This window comes from Caloenas nicobarica, chromosome 2 (assembly GCF_036013445.1).
Source record: "Caloenas nicobarica isolate bCalNic1 chromosome 2, bCalNic1.hap1, whole genome shotgun sequence".
NCBI lineage: Eukaryota > Metazoa > Chordata > Aves > Columbiformes > Columbidae > Caloenas > Caloenas nicobarica.
The window spans coordinates 90459577-90484816 of record NC_088246.1 but is presented as its reverse complement, the minus strand read 5'-3'; the positions used below and the strand labels follow the sequence as shown (position 1 = coordinate 90484816).

The 25240-nt window shown below is 38.8% G+C and overlaps 1 protein-coding gene across 3 annotated transcripts in view; it reads left to right on the top strand.

Annotated features, from left to right (window-relative positions):
• Positions 1 to 25240, top strand: part of ADCY2 (adenylate cyclase 2) — a 224865-nt gene that overhangs the window by 89664 nt on the left and 109961 nt on the right. For all 3 annotated transcript variants that reach the window (XM_065628875.1, XM_065628874.1, XM_065628873.1), the window contains exon 4: positions 10433 to 10582. In XM_065628875.1, the coding sequence (XP_065484947.1) occupies positions 10433 to 10582 (150 nt within the window). The remainder of the gene's footprint in view (positions 1 to 10432; positions 10583 to 25240) is intronic.

Below are 25240 nucleotides of genomic sequence, written 5' to 3'. Positions count from 1 at the left end.
GCTCTCCTCATCCACAGAGCCTGTCGTTTTATCACATACGGCTGTCAGGTTTTTCAGGCATGATTACCCCTTCATAACTCCATCCTGGCTAATCCCAGTCACCTTCTTGTCCTTCATAGGGTTGGAAAGGGCTCGTAGGAGGATTTACACTATTGCCTTCCCAGGAATCAAGGTGAACTTATCTTTCTTGAAGATAGGAGCGACATTTGCTTTCTTCCAGATCTCAAAAACCTCCCCTGATCACCATGGTAATTGCGAGTGGCCTTGTAGTGATATTTGGAAGCTATCTCAGTTCTTGTGGTTACATCCCATCATGTCCTTGAATTAGACTTTCAACTGGATCTTTACTGAGGTCTCTTAACAAACTAATGAGAAAATAGTATGTAGGATCTTTTACATCTGAGAACGTCTCCAGGCATTCTGATTTAAAAAAGACAAGGAAAAATCTATTCATCTGGATTGTATGGTATGCAAATATGGAGAGAATATAAATCAAAATAAATTTTTTGATGTGGGAATGACAGAGTGCTTTTGTAAAAAACACAATTTTGCTAACAAGAGAACCACATTCATACCTGATACAACATTGCTGATTTTTGTGGTGATGTTATAGCTAAGACGTTGGCCCAGAATGCTTCTCCAGTTTCAGAACTAATGAAATTCCTTTCCTGTGGTTGACTCTTGCTACCTTCTCTCTTTAGGATAAAGTCAGACACTAAAAGACATCTTCATATTATCTGACAGGCTGTAGCTTCCCAAACCTGAATGGGATGAAAGAACGTTGAGATTTTGTTGGAGGAAAAAATACTTTTTCCGGGAAGTAATCTCTGAGGGTCTGTAGCAGTGCTTGTACAGTTAGTGTGCACTACCTTAGTGTGTTTCCTGCAAACATTCTTCTGTTATTTGGCAGGCAATAAGTATATTCAGCACAATGCTAACTATGGAAACATCTATACACATTTCTAACTGTACTGGGGATACATCTACCCTCAGCCACACAGGTAATGTTGGCAGCTCCACAAAACACCAAAAAAAAGGCATAGAAGGTTTTTTTTTTTTGGTCTGCCTATGAAGTAGACTTATGAAGATTTTTTCAGAGTAGGACCAGAACAAGAGTAACTATTTTCTGTCAAGCATAATTTTTTTTTATTATTTGATATTTTACTTTGCTTGTGGGTTGGTGTGTGCCTTGCTCAAGACCGTTGCCTCATGCACAACCTGTGCCTCTTTTAGCACGGATTCAGGATTCCAGGACTGATTCAACCTCTCAAACTTTCAGCACTGCCAAGCTAGCTGTCTCTTACAGCCATTAGTCTTGCTGCTGCTTGCTTGTAGTGAAAAGTGCCTTGTAAATGGCCATTTTGAAGCAATTCACTGTCCACTTTTGTGTTACCTCCATGAATACTATCTACACTGTCCGCACAGTGCAAACTCAGATATCTTGTACTACAGAAGTGGACAAATGGGAGATTGAGGAAGATGAAGAAATCTGTAGGAAGATAAAAGAAAGTCACAATGTTGAATGAATGCACAACAGCAAACCAAAGAAACCCTGGAGCAACCAGCTAAAAAGTCTAAACAAAGTGACTGAATTAAGGAGCACTAACAAAACCCAGTGAAGGGATTTTTAAGCCTTGACCAGAGGAAGCAAATTTCCATACTTAGTGCAATTCTTCTCGGGCACTTTAAGCCATTACTCATTTTGTCCCTCTTCTAGCATTTTAAGCAATAAAGTGTTGGGGTATTTTCTATTGTGTGACCCTTACATGAGGCCCCCCATGGTGGCTGGGGGCCAGCATTTTGAGAGCTCTCCTGTGAGCTGCTGCTCATATTCTTTCTCATCCTTTTACTTCAAGAATGTGGTGACAGTGGGTGCCAGACCTGTCTTTGTGGTCTTGCAAAAACCAAACCTACTGGTGTTACCCATCTAGCTAGCCATTCGGAGATTACTTCTGTAGTTTACCTAGTAAATCCTGCCTGGTCATTTTGAAGTCTTCTGTTATGGCATCAATAGTTATTTGCCATGAAGTTTGTTCTTTGGAGTCTCAACACAGTCTTGAAATATCATAATAGAATTCATGTGTAGCATAAAAGGGAGAAAGCATGCCAGTTTTTGTTAGGATCTGGCAAGACATAATGCAGTGAATTAGCCACTGCACCAGCCTTCTATGACACCACTACCTAAATACTAAGTTCTTCAACTTTGTGCATGGATATCTGAACTGCGTTTATTTCCAGACTGCCTCAGAAAGCTGCTTGGGGAGAAGTTCTGTGCAGACTGAAAAACTTATACTGGGATGAGTTTGGGAGAGATGGAAGAGCTTAGGTTAGTCTGTGAGCATCCTGCAGCTTGTAGATATGTCTAACAAGCATATTCAATGGGAGCGCTGAAGGAAAGGAGTCAGTCTGTGTGCGCTTTTAGAGCCACTGGATAACTGCTGGTTCCTAGCTGTGATTTTGCTGTTTCCTCAAAGAGGAGAGCAGATTGAAAACCTTTTTCTGCAGAAGGTGGTGAATAATGAGTCAGCACAGTTTTCTGATCAGACTGGGATTTTCCAAGTAGAGATAATGAGTGCTCATTGTAGAGAGCTGAGAAAAACACTTGTGTGAATATGTTTAACTGGTGAGTAAAACAGAGCAGGGACTGTTCTCCAGCCCCAGTGGTGAGCATAGCTAGTGTCCATACACCTAAATTCATCTGAGATAAATGTTCAGTGAGAAAAAATAGGGAAGGAAAAATTAACAATGTGTATGTGGATGTACAGGTTTGGGAAACTGTATTTAAAAGATTGACTTACATAACTGAAAAGCAAACTAAACCTGCCTTTGTAATTGGTCCTGAGAACTGCTTCCCTGAGATAGCACATTACTTCTCAACATGTGGATGCTTCAGGGCATATATAGATTGGTCTGAAATAGATATTTGCTCCTGAAGACCATAAGGTAGCAAATGTGAAAATAAACGTTTTAAAAAAAGGTTCTATAATGGGTCAGGGAAACTGTAGATCTATAAAATCAATGTGTTCATGAGACGAAAACTGAAGCTGTAGGAATATAAAGTACCATAAACACATCCTATTTTGAAAGAACTAAAGGGAAGCCTTTCCTTAAAAATGTCTTGAAGTTGTCTGAAGGCATCGACAAACACATGGATGCATCCGGTTTAATTGATAGCTCTACTTGGATTTCCAGAAGGCCTTTGAAATAGTCCTTTGCCCAAGCCTTTTCAGGAACTGAGTAGCTGGGAGGGAAGATCCATGCATGGAAAAATAGTTCTTTAAAAGACGAGGAACAGAAGGTAGGAGTGAATAGTAGGTTCTTACATTCAGACTTAAAGAACAGAACAAGTGTGAAAGCATGGAAAATGTCTCTTCCCTGGACAAGTACCTCTATTTGTTTAATCACTGCACTCAGCTAGTTTAAGAGGAAGAGCCTATTCCTAATAATGCTGTTTATTGTTTTGGGTGTCTATATTGCATTCTATAACCACATGCTGCTATATAAGGCTTGTCACGAATACTGGCATGAATGTGAAGTACTGTGCTAACTTTTGAGGTGTTAGCCAGAATGTAGCCTCATAAATGATGTGATTTAGAAAAAAACTGTTTCAGGGTGTCCAAAGTGCCTCATACTAAGGCATTGTAATAGGAAGCCTGACCTGACTAATGACATCTTGGTAGTTTTGAGGCATGGAGAGAAAATGACGTATTTGTGTAAAGATAATATAAAATAAAGCAGCAGCATGAAGAAGTTTAAATATTTACTTCATTTCTTCCTGAATGTAAACCAAATTAAGTGCTTTCTTTGTCCTGACTTTCTGACTCTTGATAGCATTTGCCTGAGACCAGAAAATTGAACTTTAAGGTTTTCTGAGAAATATTTTCCTGTTAGATGCTGTCCAATTAAGAATTAACCCAAATGCTGATTGGAGAACTCAATATATTTCAAAATGGTAACCAAGGTCTTAAAAACATTACAAACACATGTAAGAGTGTCATCACTGAAAAATTTAGCTCTCAGGACATTCTGGAATCAGTTTAATCCAGTTCTGTAGGTCATCACTTTCCTCAGTTATACACCACTATCATTATTCTCCCTTCTGCTCCATATCATTCTTTGCTAAGTACATAGTCAAAGACCACTGTTTCCTAGCACAGGCTGCCCAATTATAAAAAGTGAACTTGACAAAAGTTTGTCATAGTCATCAGACAAGCAGAACAAATACTTGAGGAATATTTCCTATTAAAAAGCTTATCCACTTCATGATGAATACTGAGAGAAAAATATCACCTAAGGAAAATATTCTTACATAAATCATAATTTCATTTAATTAGAGATCATAAAAAATACTATTTCAAAAAGTCTAATTACTGTTGTCTATCAATTAGATTAAAACACATTAATTGCCAGCAGTTTGCAATGCAATAGAAAAATTGAGTATATGTTCTTACTGTAATTTATTAATGTAATACTAAGCTGTCTATTGATTTGGATTTCATTATATATTGATAACTGAGAGTAAGTAGCATATGTAATATGCAATGCAGTTACACACAATATAAACTACAGTGATTGGGGAAGAAAACTGAAATCATCATTATGGTTTTGAGGGTAATCTCATTTCCAGTTAGGCATGCCAGAAGTTATTACATTAATAAAGAGCATGTGTGTGATTATCAGTTCATTTTTCTGTCTGTCCTGAGCTCTCCTGGGTAGCTTTTGAACCTATTGATTAATTTCTGTAAAACTTGCCAGAAGGGGAGATATCTAGATATACATACATATCTCATGTATATATTCTCTAAAATATATATTTATGTAATAAATAAATTTCAGAAAGACTGGGTAGATAATAATATAAAATAAACTTTATGAAGATTGGTAGATAGTACAGGAGAGATAGCTTAGTAATACTCCTACTGAGGGAAAGAAGGGGAAATCTACTGTTACACGTTTAACTTGGCAGCGTATCCCTGGTCCTGTAAGTAAACATATTTATATTACAGATTTTTTTTAAGAGTGAAGCAGATTAATATATTGGAAAAGACTGAGGGTATCTCAAAAATCAGACATGGGACTTTGTCTCTATAATATATCAAAGATTGATGTATTACCTCATAAATCTTTTTTTTAAGTAAACTGTTTAAATTTTATGGTATTAAATGTCATTTTTTATATAGCACACTAGTACTCATTCCTATATCAGATCCAGGATCTAAAAATGAATCTCTGTCTGGGATAACATTTGAGTTTTTAAGATGGATGAGAGTATTAGTTGTTTACAGATTTTGCTTCCAAAATTCAAGCCAAACCCCAAATTCCTGTTAGTTTTACCTAAATATGTATCTGAATAGGTTTGAATTTTTGTTTGTTTGTTTCAATTAATTGTGTATTCAGATGTGTTTGAGCAATTTTGCTAGTAAAGAGGTAAAATGACCCCAGAAGTGCATATAAACACAAAAAGACCTCTGCAGGTGGAAAGGAGAGTGCAGTATCTGGCTGGTTCCTTCTGAATGAACAGGGTATAAGTTCCCCTCTGGAAAAAAAAGAAAAATTAGATTCAAAATATGAAGAGTCATTAATTAGAGACAATGATATTGATTACGTGTATTATACAGAATTGATCTAGAGCGACCATAACTAATTCTTGCTTCTAGTTTATTTTTCCTGGTTTTGATTCAAGAGCTTACAGTTTATGATGTGTTTTCATCTGCAGTAGCACATAGAGAGGCTCTGTGTATGCACAGAGCTGAACAAAATAAATCCAGTCATTCCACAGAACAGCCTGAAGCTACGAGAAACTTCAATCTGTATTAATGATAAAAAGAAAATCACATCAAATAACATAGATATTACAGAAAAGGAATATCCTGCTGGTGTCCACAATGCTCTGATTGCAAAAGCTGCAAAGAGAATTATACACACAAATTAGAAGACAGCGTCACAACTTCCTGGATTGTAAATGACACCAATTCCTCTTCCACAAAGGGACTTTTGACCAAGTTTATTTTAGCACTGAAAATATGGAACAGTTTGCTGATATCTGGAATAATGAGTAAATAAAACTGTTATTTTTCTGTTGGTTCTCAGTTATTTTTAGAAATCTTAGGTGATTGGGATTTTGTTGGCATTTTATTTTCTTTTTTTTTTAATTGTGTTGTTTCTTGCAAAATTGCAATTTGTTTTTCTACTTATATTTCTGAAAAACACTTGAGATTCTCCTTGATATAGACAAAGGGTCTGAGGATCCTGGAGCCTCCTGTGTCTTCTTTTTATCTGTAGTGTGTTCTCACTGTGGCCTTCATGAGTATTTAAGGATTTAAATACCTTTTACCTTTCAGAGTATTAAATATAATGTTGCAGTCATTAAAGAAATTGATTTTTACTCTTAATTCCTGAGGAAGTAAGTCTGTGGTTGTCCATACTCTGTCTGTCCTTCAACCTGTCATGTCCTGTACCCAAATAACTTTAATTCATTAACTTTTACCATCAGCTAGGAAACAAAAATAGAAATCCCAAAGATTGCTACATTCCTTTATGAAAGACAGAAGCTTTCATGATAAAGACCCCCAACTTAGTGATCTCCCTAAGACAAATACAAGAAAAGGACAGTTTTTTGTAGGCAGATTTCATCAGTTGAACTTCTGTATAATGCACTGCATTTTTTTCAGCAACTCAGTGAACTTTAGTACTCTCTTGAGAAATTAGTCATAGCTTCTTAACTTTGTCTTCATTTGCTTTTAAATAGTCTATTTTGGTAGTTAAGCACTAGAAATCAGGTTGCTTTATATTCACTGATACTGAAAAACACATGTGCTTGAATGTAAAAATACAGTTTAGAAAACACCCCATTGCCTGGAAGCACATATAGTTTTCTGTAGGTTGAAAGAGATGGGAGGGAGATCAGGCATGGTAATGTTCCTTAAGTGATTAGAGGTACAAGCTGGTAGGTGGAGTACCTATAGATACTTCCTGGTGGTATCCTGCTCCTTCTTGCATTAATTTTTGACTCATATTTAGATCGTCTTCTGTAGACATAGAATTTATTCATTGATTAAGCAGAAACTTCACCACAGTGTACACTTAATGGATATATCTGAAAGGATGCAGATGTCCTAGGAGATGGACTTGCCTCTCCACTGACGGTACAGAGAGATCAGGACTTCTGCTGCATGACTCAGTTTTTCCATAAGGTGAATTGAGTGGGAGCTTACTAGAATTTATGTATATTGTGGTGGGTTTGGTTTTTTTTTTCATTCGATGTCTGTTTGTAAAGGAGATGAACTAGGATCATGCAATGCTCTCTTTGAGGTCACCCTGCTCTTTTTCTGCTGTTGAGTTACCATCGTTAGTTAGACCTTTCCCCACAGCTCAGGCTTGTCCTCCTTGACAGAAGCCTGAACCATGTTGTGTGGTCCATTCAGATGCTCCTTAATTCTCTTACGGAGGTTCTTTGCTACAGTTTCGTTCACACAGTTGATGAGCGCTCTCACAGCAAGATGCAGTTTCTTACCAGAAGATCCACCACATCTTCTCTTATTATCCAGTATTTATCTAGAGGGGAGGGAGGCAGGGATGAAGAGAAATAAAAAAATTAAATTAAATTAAAAAAAAAAAAAGAGGAAAAGAGAAAGAGCTGCAGAGTCCTAGCCTAGAGAAATGACAAGGTAGAAGACTGGCGCCACTCAGGATTTCATTCCAAGTGTGTTAGTCCAGGTGGCAGTCACAGCATGGAGTCTTCTCAGAGCAGGTGCCTGAACAGGGAGAGCTTTTTCTACAGTTTCATACTGATTAGAATACTTGCTTAGGAAGTGGAGAACTCAGTTAATTTTTTTGGACTGAGGAAAACTTTGAACCTGTTCCATCTGGGAGAATGCCTATGAGACTTTAAAGAAAACCTGGGATGAATCTCTTCTCCAGCTCATACTTTGAAACTAGACTGCAATTCAAAACAAAATGCAAAACATAGGAGAAGATACTCAACAAGAAATATATATGTTGTTTATTTTGTTTAGTAATGTTAATTGCATTTTCCATTGAACAGTCTCTTGACAATATGTATTTCACTTAATAACTCTCAGTGACAAATACAGAAATATTCACACAAGCCAGACTGCATACAGGCAAAAAATTCTGTTGGTCTGAGTTAGAAACCAGTTCATCCATTTCTTGGATTTTGTTTTCTAAGTTAAGACCCCAGTGACACATTTCTGAATGAATTCCATACTAGCCAAAAGAATTATCGATGTTTTGAACACAGTTTCTATCTACATATTCACTTATACACTTATGTGGCTGTGGTATCTTAGTTATCTTTGAGCAGCCTGATTCAGGTACTGTAAGCCAGTGCAAAGCTTCATGTGGGCTGAATTACCCCATTGAGAATCTGAAAAGCCTGGCTAATTAGCTTCCTTGCCTGTCAGTCACTTGTTTCCATCTATTTTCTCACTTCAGCTAGTTCAGTCATAAAACTGTAATCTGTTTTTCTCTGTCTGTGAAGATGATACTCATAATTTAGTCCTTCATCTACCCATCACAACATTTTTTTTAAATTTTGATTGGTTGTATTCCTGAAGTTTTGCTTTAAATAATCTAAAGCTTTATGAACCTGGACAATATGTTTAGTAAGTTTGTGTCTGGCTTTTCAACAATGATCCATACACAGAGATTATGACAGCACATTGGCTGTTGTGAAATGTTTAATTTAAACTGTTTCTTATCCCTCTACTTCCTAACAGAGGTTCTTTGGAGAAAGCGAGTTATGTATATTTTTCTCCTTGCTTTTACATTTATTTATTTTAGAAAATTTTGAGAACTCAGAGGTTGCTTTTAGAAACATTATAAAGTTCTAGGGAAAGAAATAAAAAAGTTATCAAATTGAAAACATCAATCCTTTTTGTGGCAAAGGTGTATAGTTCCCACTTGTAGCTTTGTGGAACCATGAGAGGTGAGATGTCACACATGTCACAGAGGGAGGAACAGGTATTGCCTGTAGTGATGTTATAATTTGTGAGGAAAATAAAAGCATTTCTTTAAAATTTTCATTTTAAAGTTCGTATTTATAAAAGGAACATTAAAACTTCATGCATTTTTTGTGAATAAAATGTATTCCTCAAGGGGAAGGATTTCTGTTAACAGGACAATTAATCTCATTTCTCTGAACCACTGTAGCATACTGTTCGACTTCTTTTCTGACATCTCTGGTTCTTCCACTAGTAGCAGTTCACAAAAGATTGCCTGGTACATAGGTACACCAAAACCAACCAATGACTGATCACTGGGGAAATCTATCATAAACCTCATGATTGGATTAACTGTGGAAAATTAATGAAATTTTAGTCCCTTTTCTTCCTCCTTCCCTTCCAGACCGAGAGTACTATGGCACCATGTAGCACGCGTAATCCAGGCGATGTGATACACTCGGGCCTTATAGATAGAGACCCCACCTGACCAGATGCCAGCTATATTTCAACTTCAGTTCCCTTTTTATATTATCTTTTTTTATTGAATTAAGACTTGGTTTCATTCCCGTGTTTCTTCTGCTCTGAAGGAGCTGGGGCAGGTAAAAGTGTCTCTTTTTCTTACAGCACTAAATTGGGAACAGCTGAAAGTGCTAGCATCACCACACAGTATTCTGTCCTTTTCAAAGTTTAAGCACAGGAAAGACCTGCCTTTCTTCTCTCTTCACTTTCTCTGAAATATGCCAGACAATTAATAAATAAAACGGAGTTCTTTAAGTGAACTTATTTCTTGTGTTCATGTGTTGTTGTGTACACTAAGCATCTAACGCTGTAAGTTTGACCCTAAATCTTGTAAGTTTTGTATTTTAGGCAAATGCAGTTTGCTGGTAGTGGTGAAAAGTATATTCTCATAGAGAAATGTCAGATCTCACTACTGAAACACTACTTGCTGTTAACCGAGGTTAATATTTATAGCAACTGACAGATAGTAGTGGGTCAGACTAGGGTAAAATGAAGAGCAGGCTGTTGATGTAGGAGAATGTTTTCACCCCTTAACCGTATGGCACTGCAAAGAAAATCTCTTGCCAAAAGAGTGTGGCAATAACATGGCTTTCGATGTTGTTTCTAGAAGACATAGCTATTGTTTTACATCAGTCGATCATGATCCCACCTCTTTGAAACTCAGTAGTGAATGTAGAACATGAGCTGAATTTCTTTTTCAGAAAATGTATACCTCATTGAGTGGGCAGACATGTTCATTATCGTTCTTATTTAGTCCTGAATTAAAACGGTATTATTGCTTGGGGTATTTCCACTAATTGTGAAGGCTTTTGGAAAAGTGAACCTTTGCTAGAAATCAAACAAAACCAAAATACATAACTGCAACAATCTTTCATTGCAGGTTAGGATTATATTCTCTTAATGAATATAAATACTCTGACACTTCTTTTTTTTTTATTTAACCTCCCTAGATACTGGCAAATGTAATCATTTTTATCTGCGGAAACTTGGCAGGAGCATACCACAAACACCTCATGGAACTTGCACTGCAGCAGACGTATCAGGACACGTGCAACTGCATCAAGTCCCGTATCAAGTTAGAATTTGAGAAGAGGCAACAGGTAAAGTCACAGCCATGTCTGGATCTGTTTTGCTCATTTCACACTATCCCTCCATTCATCACTATACAATTCAGTTCGCTAATGCAAGAACACTTAATGCATTACTTAAAGTTACTTAACAAAATATGCAAAATCTTTTGAATAGGGTTGTGCTCAATTTCCATCTGAATATAAGAAGGTATTATATTTATTTGTGTTGTCAAATACATGTTTTCTTTCATTTGTTCTATGAAACTATTTTATATTAACGAAAGTTGGAGATGCTATATAGATTCTGTTTGCACACTATCGCTTTTGTTGTCCTCATTGAATGAGCTGTGTCTGTTTTGGAAATCTTCAGTTCTTTATGCCCAAGACCAATACTAATACTGCAAAATCAGTGCGAGAAGATATTACTGCACTGTTTTTGAAAAATATTTGAAACTACAATACTGATGAATCATGTGATATAGTTCTAGGGGTCAGGTATGTTAAGAGGAGCTAGGGGAATTGCATAATGAGACTATCTGTCATTTATTGTAGCAGCTGAATAAAAGGCTTCTCTGATTGCTTTATATAGTTCTTTTTCTCTTTGCAAGTTCTGTACAGTGCCTATCATCCTGACAGATAGGTGCTTCATTTAAGAGAATTTGAAATACAAATTAGTTCATCAAGTAGTAAAGAAGATAGGTGTGTTTTGCTTTGAAGGTCACCAGACTTAAGCTTCTATGAACTGTTGAGGGTCAGGGAATAGAGCCTTCATTGACACATTTCTGTTTTCACAAAAGTGCGGATATTCACCTTGTATGTCCCAGCTGACCTTAACTGTCATATCTGTCTCACAAATACCTGTAGCCATTTTAAATGAATGTTTTCAATATTCATCACCAGCACTTTTTTGCAGCAAAAGCAAATGGAGAGTCCATACTAAGACTTAAAGAGGTGGTGTGTGTTTTTGTGTGTGTGTGTGTGTGTGTGTGTGTGTGTGTGTGTTCAGAGGACTACCTTTATTCTGCTGGGCACTTGGGTTGCATACTGGCTGCAGTCACTGCAAAACATTTAAGGTAGTCTTAAGGAGAAGACTTTACAGTAAAGGCAGGCTTTGATGATTAGATGCGAAATCTGCATAAGGTACTATTGCAGGAGAGATTGTGTAAAAGCAGTCATTTGTAAGTTTCCACCTCTGCCTCCATGAGCTGTATTCAGTGGATCAGTAGGCTTTATAATTTATAGTACACAATGCATATTTTACTATTTCTTGTGAATATAGGCCAGAGTATCTCCAAATTAGTTCCAGTGAGACAGCTTGTAAGCACAGGGCAACCAATGCCAGGTATCTGGAAGCGATACCACTCCAGATTGAGGACTCTCCAGTGACATGAGGTCGACGTGATAGCTTCTAGGCTCATGGTGACATTGTAGAAGATGGTTAACACTGTTCCCTCTGCTCAGGCCTCAGCTGCCAGAAGGACACATGCAGACCATAATTAAACAGCATAATTTATAGCAGTCATCAAGGTCTCTCTTACTCAGGGGAGACCTGAGCTCTTAGCTTCCTGAGCACAGTTGTAAGGGCTCAGGTTTCTATTATTGGTTGTTTTTTCCTACAGGCATAGGAAATGCATTGGCGTATCTGCCAGAATCAGGAGGGTATGTTACTGGACACACTCACCAGGTGAACTCAAAGGGGTAAGGATGATGCTTGTAGAAGCCAGTAGTTAGAACAGACATAGTGCTAGCTGGTGGCTTCTGTGAATGTGTACTATTTGCTGGACACTACTAATTATCTATGGGAAAACATATGTAAATAGTTTTGGTTTCCTAGCACCTCTGACGGTCTTGCAAAAATCATTGAGAACTTGACAATGGAGAGGAGCAAAAATATCTAGAATTCTGTGCAGATGCTTCTTCCTCTTTATGGTTGGTAGGAGTTGTGTTTCTAATATGCTGGAGCACAGCAAGATGTAAAGCAGCAACAGCCATCTTTCATGGATAAATTTTACTATTGTTATAGAATAATGAAGGACATTGTATGTAATTTGTTATATATAAATATAAAAGTATGTGTCATCATATTTGTGTTTTGATAGACATATATAGAATTATTTAAGACACCTCTATGTAGTGTATTGCAGGTCTGGATTATTAATAGATGGATCAATGACATTAAACTAAAGTAAGTGAAGTATTTTGTAAATATTAATGATATTTTGACCTCTGATGGACCATTAAATCATCAGATCTTCTTATAAAGATTTCTTTAGCCTTTATGCTCTCAACCCCATAATATGTTCTTTATCTCCTGTCACACTTTTTTCCAAACAAAAAGACAAGGAGCTACACATCCTTACTATCACACCTAGGAATGCCAGATATTTAAACATGAAAAGGTAAATAAGAATTAATTTGATAAGGTGTTTGTTTTTATTTTTTCTTTCTTCCATTTTGCAGACTTCTTTGTCTTCAAACTTTAGTCCAGAAGCAGATATATGTTAGTCTTTTGATGCTGCTTGTTTTGCCAAGCAGGTATAGAAGATCATCCACATTGTTAGTATTCAGGGAGCAAGTCAATCATATTGCTGACTATTTTTAGAGGATTGAGATACACTGAAAAAGTAGAAGCAGGTGCATTTTAAAAACCATGAGTTCGATCAAAGCCTTCATTAGCCTTTGAAAGACTGTAGCATGACCCTTTACTCTGTGTCTCTTCAACAAGAAAAGTTTAATTTACGTCAGTGAGAAGTAACACAAACTCATTTTATACAAGTGCAGAGCACACGTTGTGCTCCTAAATGCTTAGGGCTCCAGATCAAATTTGAAAATTTGTCCAGATCATGGACATTGTGTCTTTTATAATTGTTTTTGAAAGATGTACAATTTATACTCCAAATTGTTCCATGGATTTCCTTTTATTTTGTTTGAGAGTAGGCTCATACAGAAGTAGCCAACTATTATTTTTGGTTGGGTTTTTTTGTGTGTCTTTGAATAGCCTTTTTGAGAATACCATTTTGATTGTATCAATAGATAAGTGTATTGAATTACCACTCAACAGTTATGCCAAAGAACTCAAGAGAAACACCAAATTATTTGTTTTCAAGTGAGACCAGCATACATCAGTATCTGGTGAAACAGGGATTAACATATATATACCGAGATACAGATGAGACATATTGTACCCACACCACTGTCTATTTTTGGGGGGGCACAGCAAAGGCTTCCAAAGGGATGGAAAGCCTGAAATGGGGCCCCTAAGCTCTGGGCAGAGGCTGAGGGTGGAGGCCCAGGTGAGGTTGGTCAGGGCCAGTAAGGCCAGTTAGTGCCCCCAGGGCAGTGCACAGGAATCATACTTAGGCTTGGCTTGGGTTTGCACAATATAATGTGTGTTTGCCTGCAGTTGTAGATGTGTAGAAGTTTATGCGTATTACAAACCACGCTCTTGTGAACTGTGGTTTCATAGGTCTGTGCTTGATAACAGTGGACACTCTGGATTTTATTTCCATTAGTATACTTTGTTGTGAGAGTCACTTTTTTAAACTCCCGTAGTAAAAGGCAGTATTTTCAAGGCCCACTTTGGTGTTTCTCACACAACTTTTCTATCTTTTCAGTGTATACAAAAAAGAAGCGTGAAACTATTCTGACATCTATTAATTTGCAGCCTTATTTCAAGATATATATATATGGTCTCTTCTCCCAAATAACAAGTGATAGGACAAGAGGAAATGGCCTCAAGTTGTGCCAGAGGAGGTTTAGATTTGATATTAGGAAAAAATTCTTCACAGAAGGGGTTGTGAAGCATTGGAACAGGCTGCCCAGGGAAGTGGTTGAGTCACCATCCCTGGAGGTGTTCAAAAGGTGTTTAGACGAAGTTCTTAGGGATGTGGTTTAGTGCTAGAGTTAGATTATGGTTGGACTTGATGGTCCTGAGGGTCTCTTTCAACCGAAATGGTTCTATGATTCTACATTTAAAATAGTCTCTCATAACATTATTTGTCTCACTGATGCAGCCTGGCTGACAGTTTGTAGGGGTAATGACTCACTAACACACAGTGCAAGATCTTAATGCTGACAAGCAGTTAGGATAATTGCTCTTCTCTCTCTCTTCTGGTGCTTTGCATCATGAGACACAGGAATATACACTGAGAAGTTCTTACAACATCACAGGGAGGTGTTTGTAAGGTGTTGGTGTTCAGTGGGTTCTCTCAAATGCTGTCTTTGAAAAGGAGGCAGTATAATGATGGTTTTAGAAACAACACTCAGGTAGCAGATGAAAATGAATGAGGTTTCACATCATTGAGTGGGATTTTAATTTTTTCACCGAAATGTGGTGAAGCAATACCATTCATTACAGGAACTGAAAGATTTCAAAATTGTTTTTAAATTAATTGAAAACAGAGAAACCTCATACATTTCTGAGACTCAAGGCTGTTGGTAAAGAACAGAAACATTTGAAATGTATTATTTGGAGCTAATATATAAAATGTGGATTCCTGTAAGTTCAATTAATGCATTTTAAAATATCAGCTACTAATATTTTCATGGAAATTAATTTTTTTTCTTTTTTTTTTTTTACCCCCCACATAGCTTCAAGGCTAGTAAGCATGAAAAACAAACCTTGTTTCTTTAATTTTTGAAGCCATTTTCTACTCCAGGTGTGTTTGTACACATATACATGGCTGAGGTGCCGATCCTTTATATTAATCTACATGTCATTACCAGAATTAAAGCCTGTTCTGAGGAAAAACTTAAATCCCAAGTTCAGCATAGTAGATGGCATGCAAGATGGATAGAGTATGCAAGTAGAACCTGGAAATAGTCCACCAAAGGGCTGCAGGGATAATTAGGGAACTGGAGCTCATGACAGATGGTGAGACTTAGGGGACTTTGGATGTTTAGTCTGCAGAAGAAAAGGCTGCAGGAGGAATAACTAATATCTACCTGCTGCCTGAAGGAGCTTGCAGAGAAGATGTGGTCAGATTTTTCTTAAAGGCAGACAGTGAAAGTATGAGGGGCAATAGGCATGAGCTGCGGCAGGGCAAATCCTGGCTGGAAGGAAGTAAGCAGTTATTTTCCATGAGAGGGTTTAAGCACTGGGAAATGCTGCCTGGAGAGGTGGTGGAATCTGTGTGCGGGGAGATTTTCAAGACTTAGCTGGAGAAATTGTTATGCTTCAACTCTGGTTGTGGGCAAAAGGGAACACACGATAAATACAGGGCTCAGAATCTATTGTTTGTCTAATTAAAGTCTGAACAATAATAAAAATACAACAAACAATTATTAGTAATATTTCAGTTACAATAATAATAACAGTCACAGTCTACATTATCTAATTAGCACAGAAAACTGTAAACACAGCTAAAACTGTTATGCAGAAAATCTAGTATATCCCCTTTTTCTCTGGTATTATCATCAGTGTTCTGTTATCACGTAGCCCCACAATACAGTTCTGCCATTGCCATGTGCTTTGTACTGAGTTTGCAAGGCCTCAGGTTAAGGCTGTCTACTTTTTTTTTTTTTAAACCTTCCTGGAGCTTTGTTTTCACTTGATTTGTCTTTAAGAACAATTTTTCTAATAACGAGGTGGCTATAGCTAAATAATTTTACTTTTCTCGTGGCATGGTACAACCGTAGTTATTATTTAGATAATATTAGTGAAAAACTATTCTGTGAAGAATGAGATATTTACAACTATTACATAATGTGGAAAAATACAGACCTGGCATAATAGTGGAAGCCTTAAGAAGTGGACATACAGAATGCAGTGCGGAGGAATACAGGCATGTGATAATTAGAGATGGGACACAGGCTTGGCAGTGGAGACCTCAGGTCACCACTAGTCACCACTGATCAGTTAAAGAAATGCAGACCTGGACCTGGGCAAAAGTGCTTTTTCAGGGGAACAAAGAACAAGTTCTAACAGATATAAAACACCATATATATTAAATTTGGATATAGCATGAACTTGCAAACCAACAAAGAAGGAGCAAGATAAATGTATGTTATCATATATATAAAAGTTACCCCAAGGAGATCCTAGATTGAGGAAGAAGTAGCCATCATCATCAACATCAGCATCATACTCCTCCTCCAGATGCTGATGACGTGCTGAAAGCCTCTCTGAGCACTACTGCCAGGCTGAAGCTATTAACCTTAGGACTCACACAAACAGTTAAACCATGAGCCTTTTACCAGAAAAAGGGTTAAAAACTAGGAAGTGTATGTGTAGCCTTTTCTCCAGGCTAAATAGCCCCAGTTCCCTCAACCGCTCGTCATCAGACTTGTGCTCCAGACCCCTCACCAGCTTCATTGCCCTTCTCTGCCCTCTCTCCAGCACCTCCATGTCTTTCCTGTGGTGAGACGCCCAAAACTGAACACAGGATTCAAGATGGGGCCTCACCAGTGCTGAGTACAGTGGCACAATCACTTCCCTAGTCCTGCTGGCCACACTATTCCTGATACAAGCCAGGATGCTGTTGGCCTTTTTGGCCACCTGGGCACACTGCTGGCTCATATTCAGCCACTTTCAATCAGCACTCCCAGATCCCTCTCTGCCAGGCAGCTTTCCAGCCACTCTTCCCTGAGCCTGTAGTGCTGCCCGGGGTTGTTGTGACCCAAGTGCAGGACCCGGCATTTGGCCTTGTTAAACCTCATACAATTGGCCTCAGCCCAACGACCCAGCTGGTCCAGATGCCTCTGTATGACCTTCCTACCCTCCAGCAGATCAACACTCCCACCCAATTTGGTGTCATCTGCAAACTTACTAAGGGTGCACTCAATTCAATTCATTGGCAGATAAAACTAACACCAGAGGCAATGTAGGCCCACTGATGAATGGAGTGGGTGCCCTGGTGACAGAAGATACAGAGAAGGTAGAGTTACTGAATGCCTTCTTTGTCTCTGTGTACTCTGCCGGAGGCTGTCCTGAGGAGCCCCGTACCCCTGAGGCCCCAGAGGAAGTCAGGACAATGGAGGAGTTTGCCTTAGTTGATGAGGATTGGGTTAGGGAGCAATTAAGCAATCTGGACATCCATAAATCCATGGGTCCAGATGGGATGCACCCGTGGGTGCTGAGGGAGCTGGCTGAAGTCATTGCTGGACCACTCTCCATGATCTTTGCCAAGTCTTGGGAAATGAGAGAGGTGTCTGAGGACTGGAGGAAAGCAAATGTCACTCCAGTCTTCAAAAAGGGCGAGAAGGAGGACCTGGGCAACTATAGACCAGTCAGCCTCACCTCCATCCCTGGGAAAGTGATGGAACACCTTATCCTTGGTGCCATCTCAAGGCATATCAAGGATAAGAGGGTCATTAGGGGCAGTCAACATGGCTTCACCAGGGGGAAGTCGTCCTTGACCAACCTCATAGACTTTTATGAGGACATAACGAGATGGATAGATGAAGGCAGAGCGGTGGATGTGGTCTACCTTGACTTCAGTAAAGTATTTGACACAGTCTCCCACAGCATCCTCACAGCTAAACTGAGGAACTGTGGTCTGGACGATCAGGTAGTGAGGTGGACTGCAAACTGGCTGAAGGAAAGAAGCCAGAGAGTCATGGTCAATGGGGCGGAGTCTGTTTGGAGGCCTGTATCTAGTGGAGTCCCTCAAGAGTCAGTACTGGGGCCAGTATTGTTCAATATATTCATCAATGACTTGGATGAGGGAACTGAGTGTACTATCAGCAAGTTTGCTAATGACACCAAGCTGGGAGGAGTGGCTGACACGCCAGAAGGCTGTGCTGCCATCCAGCGAGACCTGGACAGGCTGGAGAGTTGGGCAGGGAAAATTTTAATGAAATATAACAAGGGAAAATGTAGAGTCTTGCATCTGGGCAGAAACAACCCCAGGTTCCAGTATAGGTTGGGGAATGACCTATTAGAGAGCAGTGTAGGGGAAAGGGACCTGGGGGTCCTGGTGGACAGCAGGATGACCATGAGCCAGCACTGTGCCCTTGTGGCCAAGAAGGCCAATGGCATCCTGGGGTGTATTAGAAGGGAGGTGGTTAGTAGGTCGAGAGAGGTTCTCCTTCCCCTCTACTCTGCCCTGGTGAGACCTCATCTGGAATATTGTGTCCAGTTCTGGGCCCCTCAGTTCAAGAAGGACAGGGAACTGCTGGAGAGAGTCCAGTGCAGGGCCACAAAGATGATTAAGGGAGCAGAGCATCTCCCTTATGAGGAAAGGCTGAGGGAGCTGGGTCTCCTTGGTTTGGGGAAGAGGAGACTGAGGGGTGACCTCATTAATGTTTCTAAATATATGAAGGGTGAGTGTCACGAGGATGGAGCCAAGCTCTCCTCGGTGACAACCAATGATAGGACAAGGGGTAATGGGTTCAAACTGGAACACAAGTGGTTGCACTTAAATTTGAGAGGAAACTTCTTCTCAGTGAGGGTAACGGAACACTGGAACAGGCTGCCCAGGGAGGTTGTGGATTCTCCTTCTCTGGAGACATTCAAAACCCACCTGGATGCCTTCCTGTGTAGCTTCATCTATATGTTCCTGCCCTGGCAAGGGGATTGGACTAGATGATCTTTTGAGGTCCCTTCCAATCCCTAACGTTCTGTGATTCTGTGAATTCCCTCATCCAGATCATTGATAAAGAGATGAAACAGAACTGGCCCCAATACTGAGCCCTGGGGAACACCACTTGTAACCAGCCACCAACTGGATTTGTCTTGTTCACCACAACTCCTTGGGCCCAGCCCTCTAGCCAATTCTTTGTCCATCACAGAGTACACCCATCCAGGCCATGAGCTGCCAGTTTCTCCAGGAGAATGCTGTGGGAAACAGTGTCAAAGGCTTTACTGAAGTTTAAGTACACAACATCCACAGCCTTTCACTCATCCACTAAGTCGGTCACCTTGTCATAGATGGAGGTCAGGTTAGTCAAGTGGGACCTGCCTTTTGTAAACCCATGCTGACTGGGCCTGATTGCTTGGTTGTCTTGAATCTGCCACATGATGGGACTCAGGATGATCTGTTCCATGACTTTCGTTGCCACGGAGGTCAGGATGAGAAGCCTGTAATTCCCCAGATCCTCCTTCTTGTCCCTTCTTGTAGATGGGTGTCACATTTGCCAGCTTCCAGTCAACTTGGACCTCCCTGTTTGTGAAGACTGCTGATAAATAATTGAAAGTAGCTTGGTGAGCCTCCACTGCCACGCAAACTGCCTCGTCCCGCTCTGGTTTGGCTGCAGATTGGATCTGATCGGCTCCGCAGCAGCTCCCCTCGATGACTGACATTTATTCCACTTGAGACTATATTAATACGTTTTTCCGTCACAGCCTACCTTCTCCCTGCTCCCCAGGCAAAGCCTGGCAGCTGCAGGCTGTCCTCACCCAGCCCAGTTACCCCAAAGAGGCTGTTTGTCCCACAGAGACTACGTAGGGGTGCCAGCCCCCTGCCCTGGGCGCTCCCAGAGAGGAACCAGCACAGGGAGGGCACAGACACGTGGCCACCAGGCCATTGCTGCCCCGGCTAAAAATCAGGCCAGTGCAAGCTCAGAGAAGTCTGGACATCCTGTGTTGAATATAGAGCTTGTGGTGTTACAGTAAAAATCATATTTTCTGAGCTAGAAAGGCCCCGAGCGACTTCATCTAGTTTTGAAGTCAGCCCTGTTTGGAACAAGATATTGGACTATAGATCTCCAGAGGTCCCTTCCAACCTGAATATTTCAGTGAGTTTGCAGTTTTCTTTAATGTATTTCCTATAGCAGAGTGCTGTGAAATACAGAAATACTGTGATTTCAGATAGAGAGAAATGAAAAGGTATGTGTCCCCTTTAATCATATCCTGTAATGGCAAATGAATGTGTTTTATATCAACAAAAAAATCCTATCAGTACTACTGAAATTCTTCCAAGTTTCTAATACTGACTCTTTGTTTACAGAAATGTAACACCAGAAACAACGCAGCCATTTTTGCTCCAACTTATTGATGAGAATAATAGTAATTTTGCAATGCGAGTGTGTATTTTTTATCAGAAGTTGAAAATCATGTGGGTACCCATTGTTGATTCATTATGTTCAGGTTGCCCAGTCATTGACAAAGTCGAAATGGATTACATAAGCGTGATAATACTACAATAAGAAGAATATTTTCTGATATCTGTTTAAAAGTCTGCAATTGATTTTCCCCCAAAGTTCAATATTTCAATAAAAATCTGAAACTTTGATTTCAAGTAACAACTAAATATGTTCCTGGTTCCTACCTGGAGGCTTACAAGTACTTCTCTTGATCATACATTTTAGAATTGCTTCTTTATTATTTCCATTCTGAGTCATTTCACATAAATGATATTTTTAAATAGCAAATAGGTACATATCGGTAGATTTAAAACTAACGGTATTGTACAAAAATCTTCTGGATACAGAAGCATTTAGTGTAGACTGTTGACAAAAAGTAGGCTACTTGTTAAGAATCCAAAATGTGAATTTAAGAACCTGCTTTAGGCACTAATGTTTGATAGACCAGCTGTCTTAGTTTATGGTTTGAGCTATGTCATATTTTAGAAAGGACATTTCACTGATAAATTTCACATGGCTAATAACATAATAATTTTACATCATACATCAGTCATTTACTGGTGAAAATAGACAATATAATATTTATGATACCTTTCTGCTTTTTCAGTCTAGTTTATCCTTCTCATCATACAGTAGCTGCTTAGTACTGTTACGTCTATTTATGACCCCTTATAATGTTTTCAATGAGCATTACTGGTGATTATGTGGTAATAGTATGTGTGAAAGTGGTAAAATACATAAGAAATTTAGCATTAGCATTCTATAACAAAGTAGGAAGCCTGGTTTAGCAGAAGAAGAACTAGGAATAATAGCTTTTAGTGGAATACTTTCAGTTGTATGCTTCTCTATTATTTTTTTCTAATCCAATGTGGAAGAGTGTTTTTAAAAGATTTCATTCAAAAATCACCGTGTCACGTACACCTTTACTTTATCATAAAAATGGATAAGTACATAACAGCTCCTCAGGTGAATAATTTTAAAATCATAATTATTCTTTCTATATTGTTCTATCAATGTTGGTGGTTCAAAGACCGTTATTTTTGGCCTCATATATTAACACTTCAGAGGCTAGTAAAACAAAGGGGTTTCAGTATCTGTGCTCATAGTCTTTGTTCACTCTCACTAATGTATTTAGCTTTTTGCACTGATGTTGGGATGTGGTATTCTGCTGCCTCTTCTACTAAGATGTCTATACCTTCATGATTCTTAACAAGAATGGTCTTTGAAACTTTTTTTTCAGAAGAAGCTGCTGTTAATTGGACAAGTTCTGATAATGTGTTGTATTCAGAATGGAATTGTGGGCTTGTCCCAGTTCACCACCATTTTCCTACTAGAAGTATATTTACAAAGCCTAGTTCACCAAGGCTAGACTATCTGTTGTTCATCTCTTTATAGCAAATTTTTGTGTTATCTAAATATATTCTTAAGGATTAGTTTGTCATAAAAGTGGTAGCTACAATGGAACAGTTTCTTTCCACTCTCTGGAACCATATGTTTAATCTTTGAATATCATAGAGAATAATTAGGGCTTTCCCAGCAATATTAGTAAAACAAGCGAAACTTTAACTATCATTCCTAGTGATATCATCCTGCACTCACTACTGGATTACCCCAAATATTCTTCCCCTTCTTTAAACAGTCCAGTTCTCTTAGTAGCATCATTACATGTGCTATAAATGTATTTCTGATATTTCATAGAAATTGGAGTTGGACTTGATGATCCTTATGGGTCCCTTTCAACTCAGGACATTCTGTGATTCTATGATTACTTTGTATATACCATAAAAATATATTTCCTAGATGTTTGCATTTTAACTTTTTCTACATCCACATTGGATTATAATTCTTGGACCTTCTTTTTTAGTGCTGCAAACATTTCAATAAACTCATAGGCAGTTTTCAGTTTGCGTAGCTGCAATTGCGTGTTTTTCTTCTCTTAATTCCTTTTCGTGCTGCTCATTGGTTCAGTTGATGCTTTCATAGTGCTAAACACACCACTGTGTTTTCTGAAAAAAGGTCTGAGACAAATGACTAGCCAAAAAATGTAATAGCTACTGGCAAAACAATTTCCTGCTCCCTGTGACTTGTGAGCCTCAAAAAGTGACTGTGGAACATTCTTTGCATAGCACATGTTGACAGAGCGGATACTCCAGGATTTTATTATCCAAGTCAGTTACTGTGTTTTACTTTTATGTCATGACCAAGGCCTGTGGATTAAGAAACAGTAGCAAGGGTAGTGACGGGAGGTACAGAGCCTTTGTATATGCCTTGCTGACTGACCAGAGCTTTTGTACGGGAGAAAAGATATTCAGTTCCTTGCCTGCAAATGGGTCATGTACTACATTAGCAACCTGCATCTTGTTTAAAGTTCTGGAGGTATTCTTTCATCAGACTTCACTATTTCAAAAGTTGTTTAGGAGTTTCTGCCCTGTGGAGATGGAGTAGTGAAGAAAGGTGGATGGTTAACCCCGTCATATGCAGCTTTTCATTTCACCCCTTTGGAACACTCCAGAGGTCCATTAGATACCCCCTTTCAGTGCTTTTCCAAGGATCTGAGGAATAACCTTGAAATATGTAGAGAAACACTAATGACATAAGGCTACTTTTCTTAAGCTATTTTCCAATTTTTGCTCTGCTAAATTGTTTGTTAGGAGCTATGACGTACCCCTTGTGTAGAAATAAGGCTTGTCATGTTTGAAAATGTTATAAACTATGCCTTTCACCCCAGGGAATGTATATTTCATTGTTAGTGGGAAAGATACCATTATTAGAAGTCTAATTATCTACATGAAGACACTTATATTGTCCACTGTTTTGAAATGAGTGCCTTAGCAAATGCCTTGTGCAAGTACCTACTGCACGGATCAATAGAAACACGGCAGTTCTTGCATGTAATGTCTTTTCCTGCCTCAGGACTTCATAGACAGAACAGGTCATTTACCGTTTTGCAGCAAGCCAGATGAGATTTCAGCTACTTCTCTGTGTGTTGATCTGCAGTAATTTATTACACCTAACATTCTCAGATAAACCAATGAGTCATGCTGTTTTAAGAGCAAAATATGTACTTTAAGGAGATACTAATTGCCGCGTTTTCACAGATATCCTGATAATTCTGATGAAATATATAGCTGGCAGACAAATGTTAATTTTTGTTATGCCACCTGCAATTTTGTCAGCCACATCAAAAAAACCTAAAATTAATAGCGAAAAAGTAGTTCTTTTTAGAAAGTTAATGTCTTTTGACAGCAAGTCCAAAGTTTTCACTTGTTAATTATTCCCAGAATTAATTGCCTTGCTTTTAAATTTCAGTTTTATTTTCAGTTAAAAATTATTTAAATCCAACTAGCTCCCCTTGTCCTTACTATCATTGCTATGCCTTTTTCAGCTGTCTACATTCAAAATATTCTCTACAAGAAGGGATTACAGGATTTTGTGGCTACAGAATCTACACATAGATTTTGATGACCCAGAGGCCTCTTCCAATCTCTTTTTTTTTTACATACAAAATTGCTCAGTCACATCATAAACATCCTCATAATATTGTAAATAGCTTGAACATCTTAAATGATTCTCTGTAATGAGGATTTTCCAGGCATCTGATCATTCTTGTGCCCATTTACTGAACTCATTCATGATTTCATTTTTATAACAAGCATATCTGAACACACTGTTGTCAATAATGTTCACAGTGAATATCCTATAAAGACGTAAAGATCCATTAAAAAGTCTTTTTACAAATATAGAAGTCACATTGACCTTGTTAGCAGCAGCATCATGCTGGGAGATCTTGCTCATTGGGTTAACTACCCATGAACTCTATATTATTTCCAGAGTTATTCCAACATACATACTTCCATATTGTAAATAGGTGTTTCAATTCTGAATTAATTTCCTTTGGGTATTTTAAATATCTTCTATATTGCTTCTCACAAATAGTTCTTTATTTTTCTAGCATTGTTAATAATCCTGTCACTTCTAAATATCTTCTTTATGTCACTTGTAGTATTTTGGGTTCTTCAAAAGATTGTCTGTGTGAACATTTATACTGGCAGTGCACATACGCTAAACAACTTAAGTTGGGGACATTTTAACCTGATGTGCCACTGTATTCTTCCTCTGTGCTCTGTTGAGCACAGGTTATAAGGGGAGAGATGTGCTCACTATTTGAAGGTCTTCTCAGCAATCTGGCTAAATTTGGACTTTTTTGGAAGTTCATATCCTTGTCAATGGCCTAGCTAGATATCACTTCTAACACTTTTCACACTGTAAATCAGTTATCTTTCTCTTCCTGTAATGTTCTCTTTCCTTCCTCTTCCCTCCAAACCCTTACCTCCATTTAGCAGCTCCCTGAATCTTAAGGGCTTCAGACTGCAGCAAAGACTCCCAGGAAAAAAAAAGGTAACTCTGAAAAATACACTATTCCCAGGTGCTTTCAACAAAAAGCCCATACCGAATGGTAGATGCCAAGTTTAGAAGCCCACTCCGCTACCATCTAGGAGCTGAGCTGGTTGTGTGCAAGGGCAGCTTGCTAATAAGAGCTGTTATGGAGAAAGCTGTAAGAAGATATAGTACGGTCTTCTCACTCCTTCCCTTCGGAGCTGCTTTTCTGCTGAGGCTGTCACCCTTGGTCCCTACCTGCGCTACACTGCAGCTGAACTGCAGTCA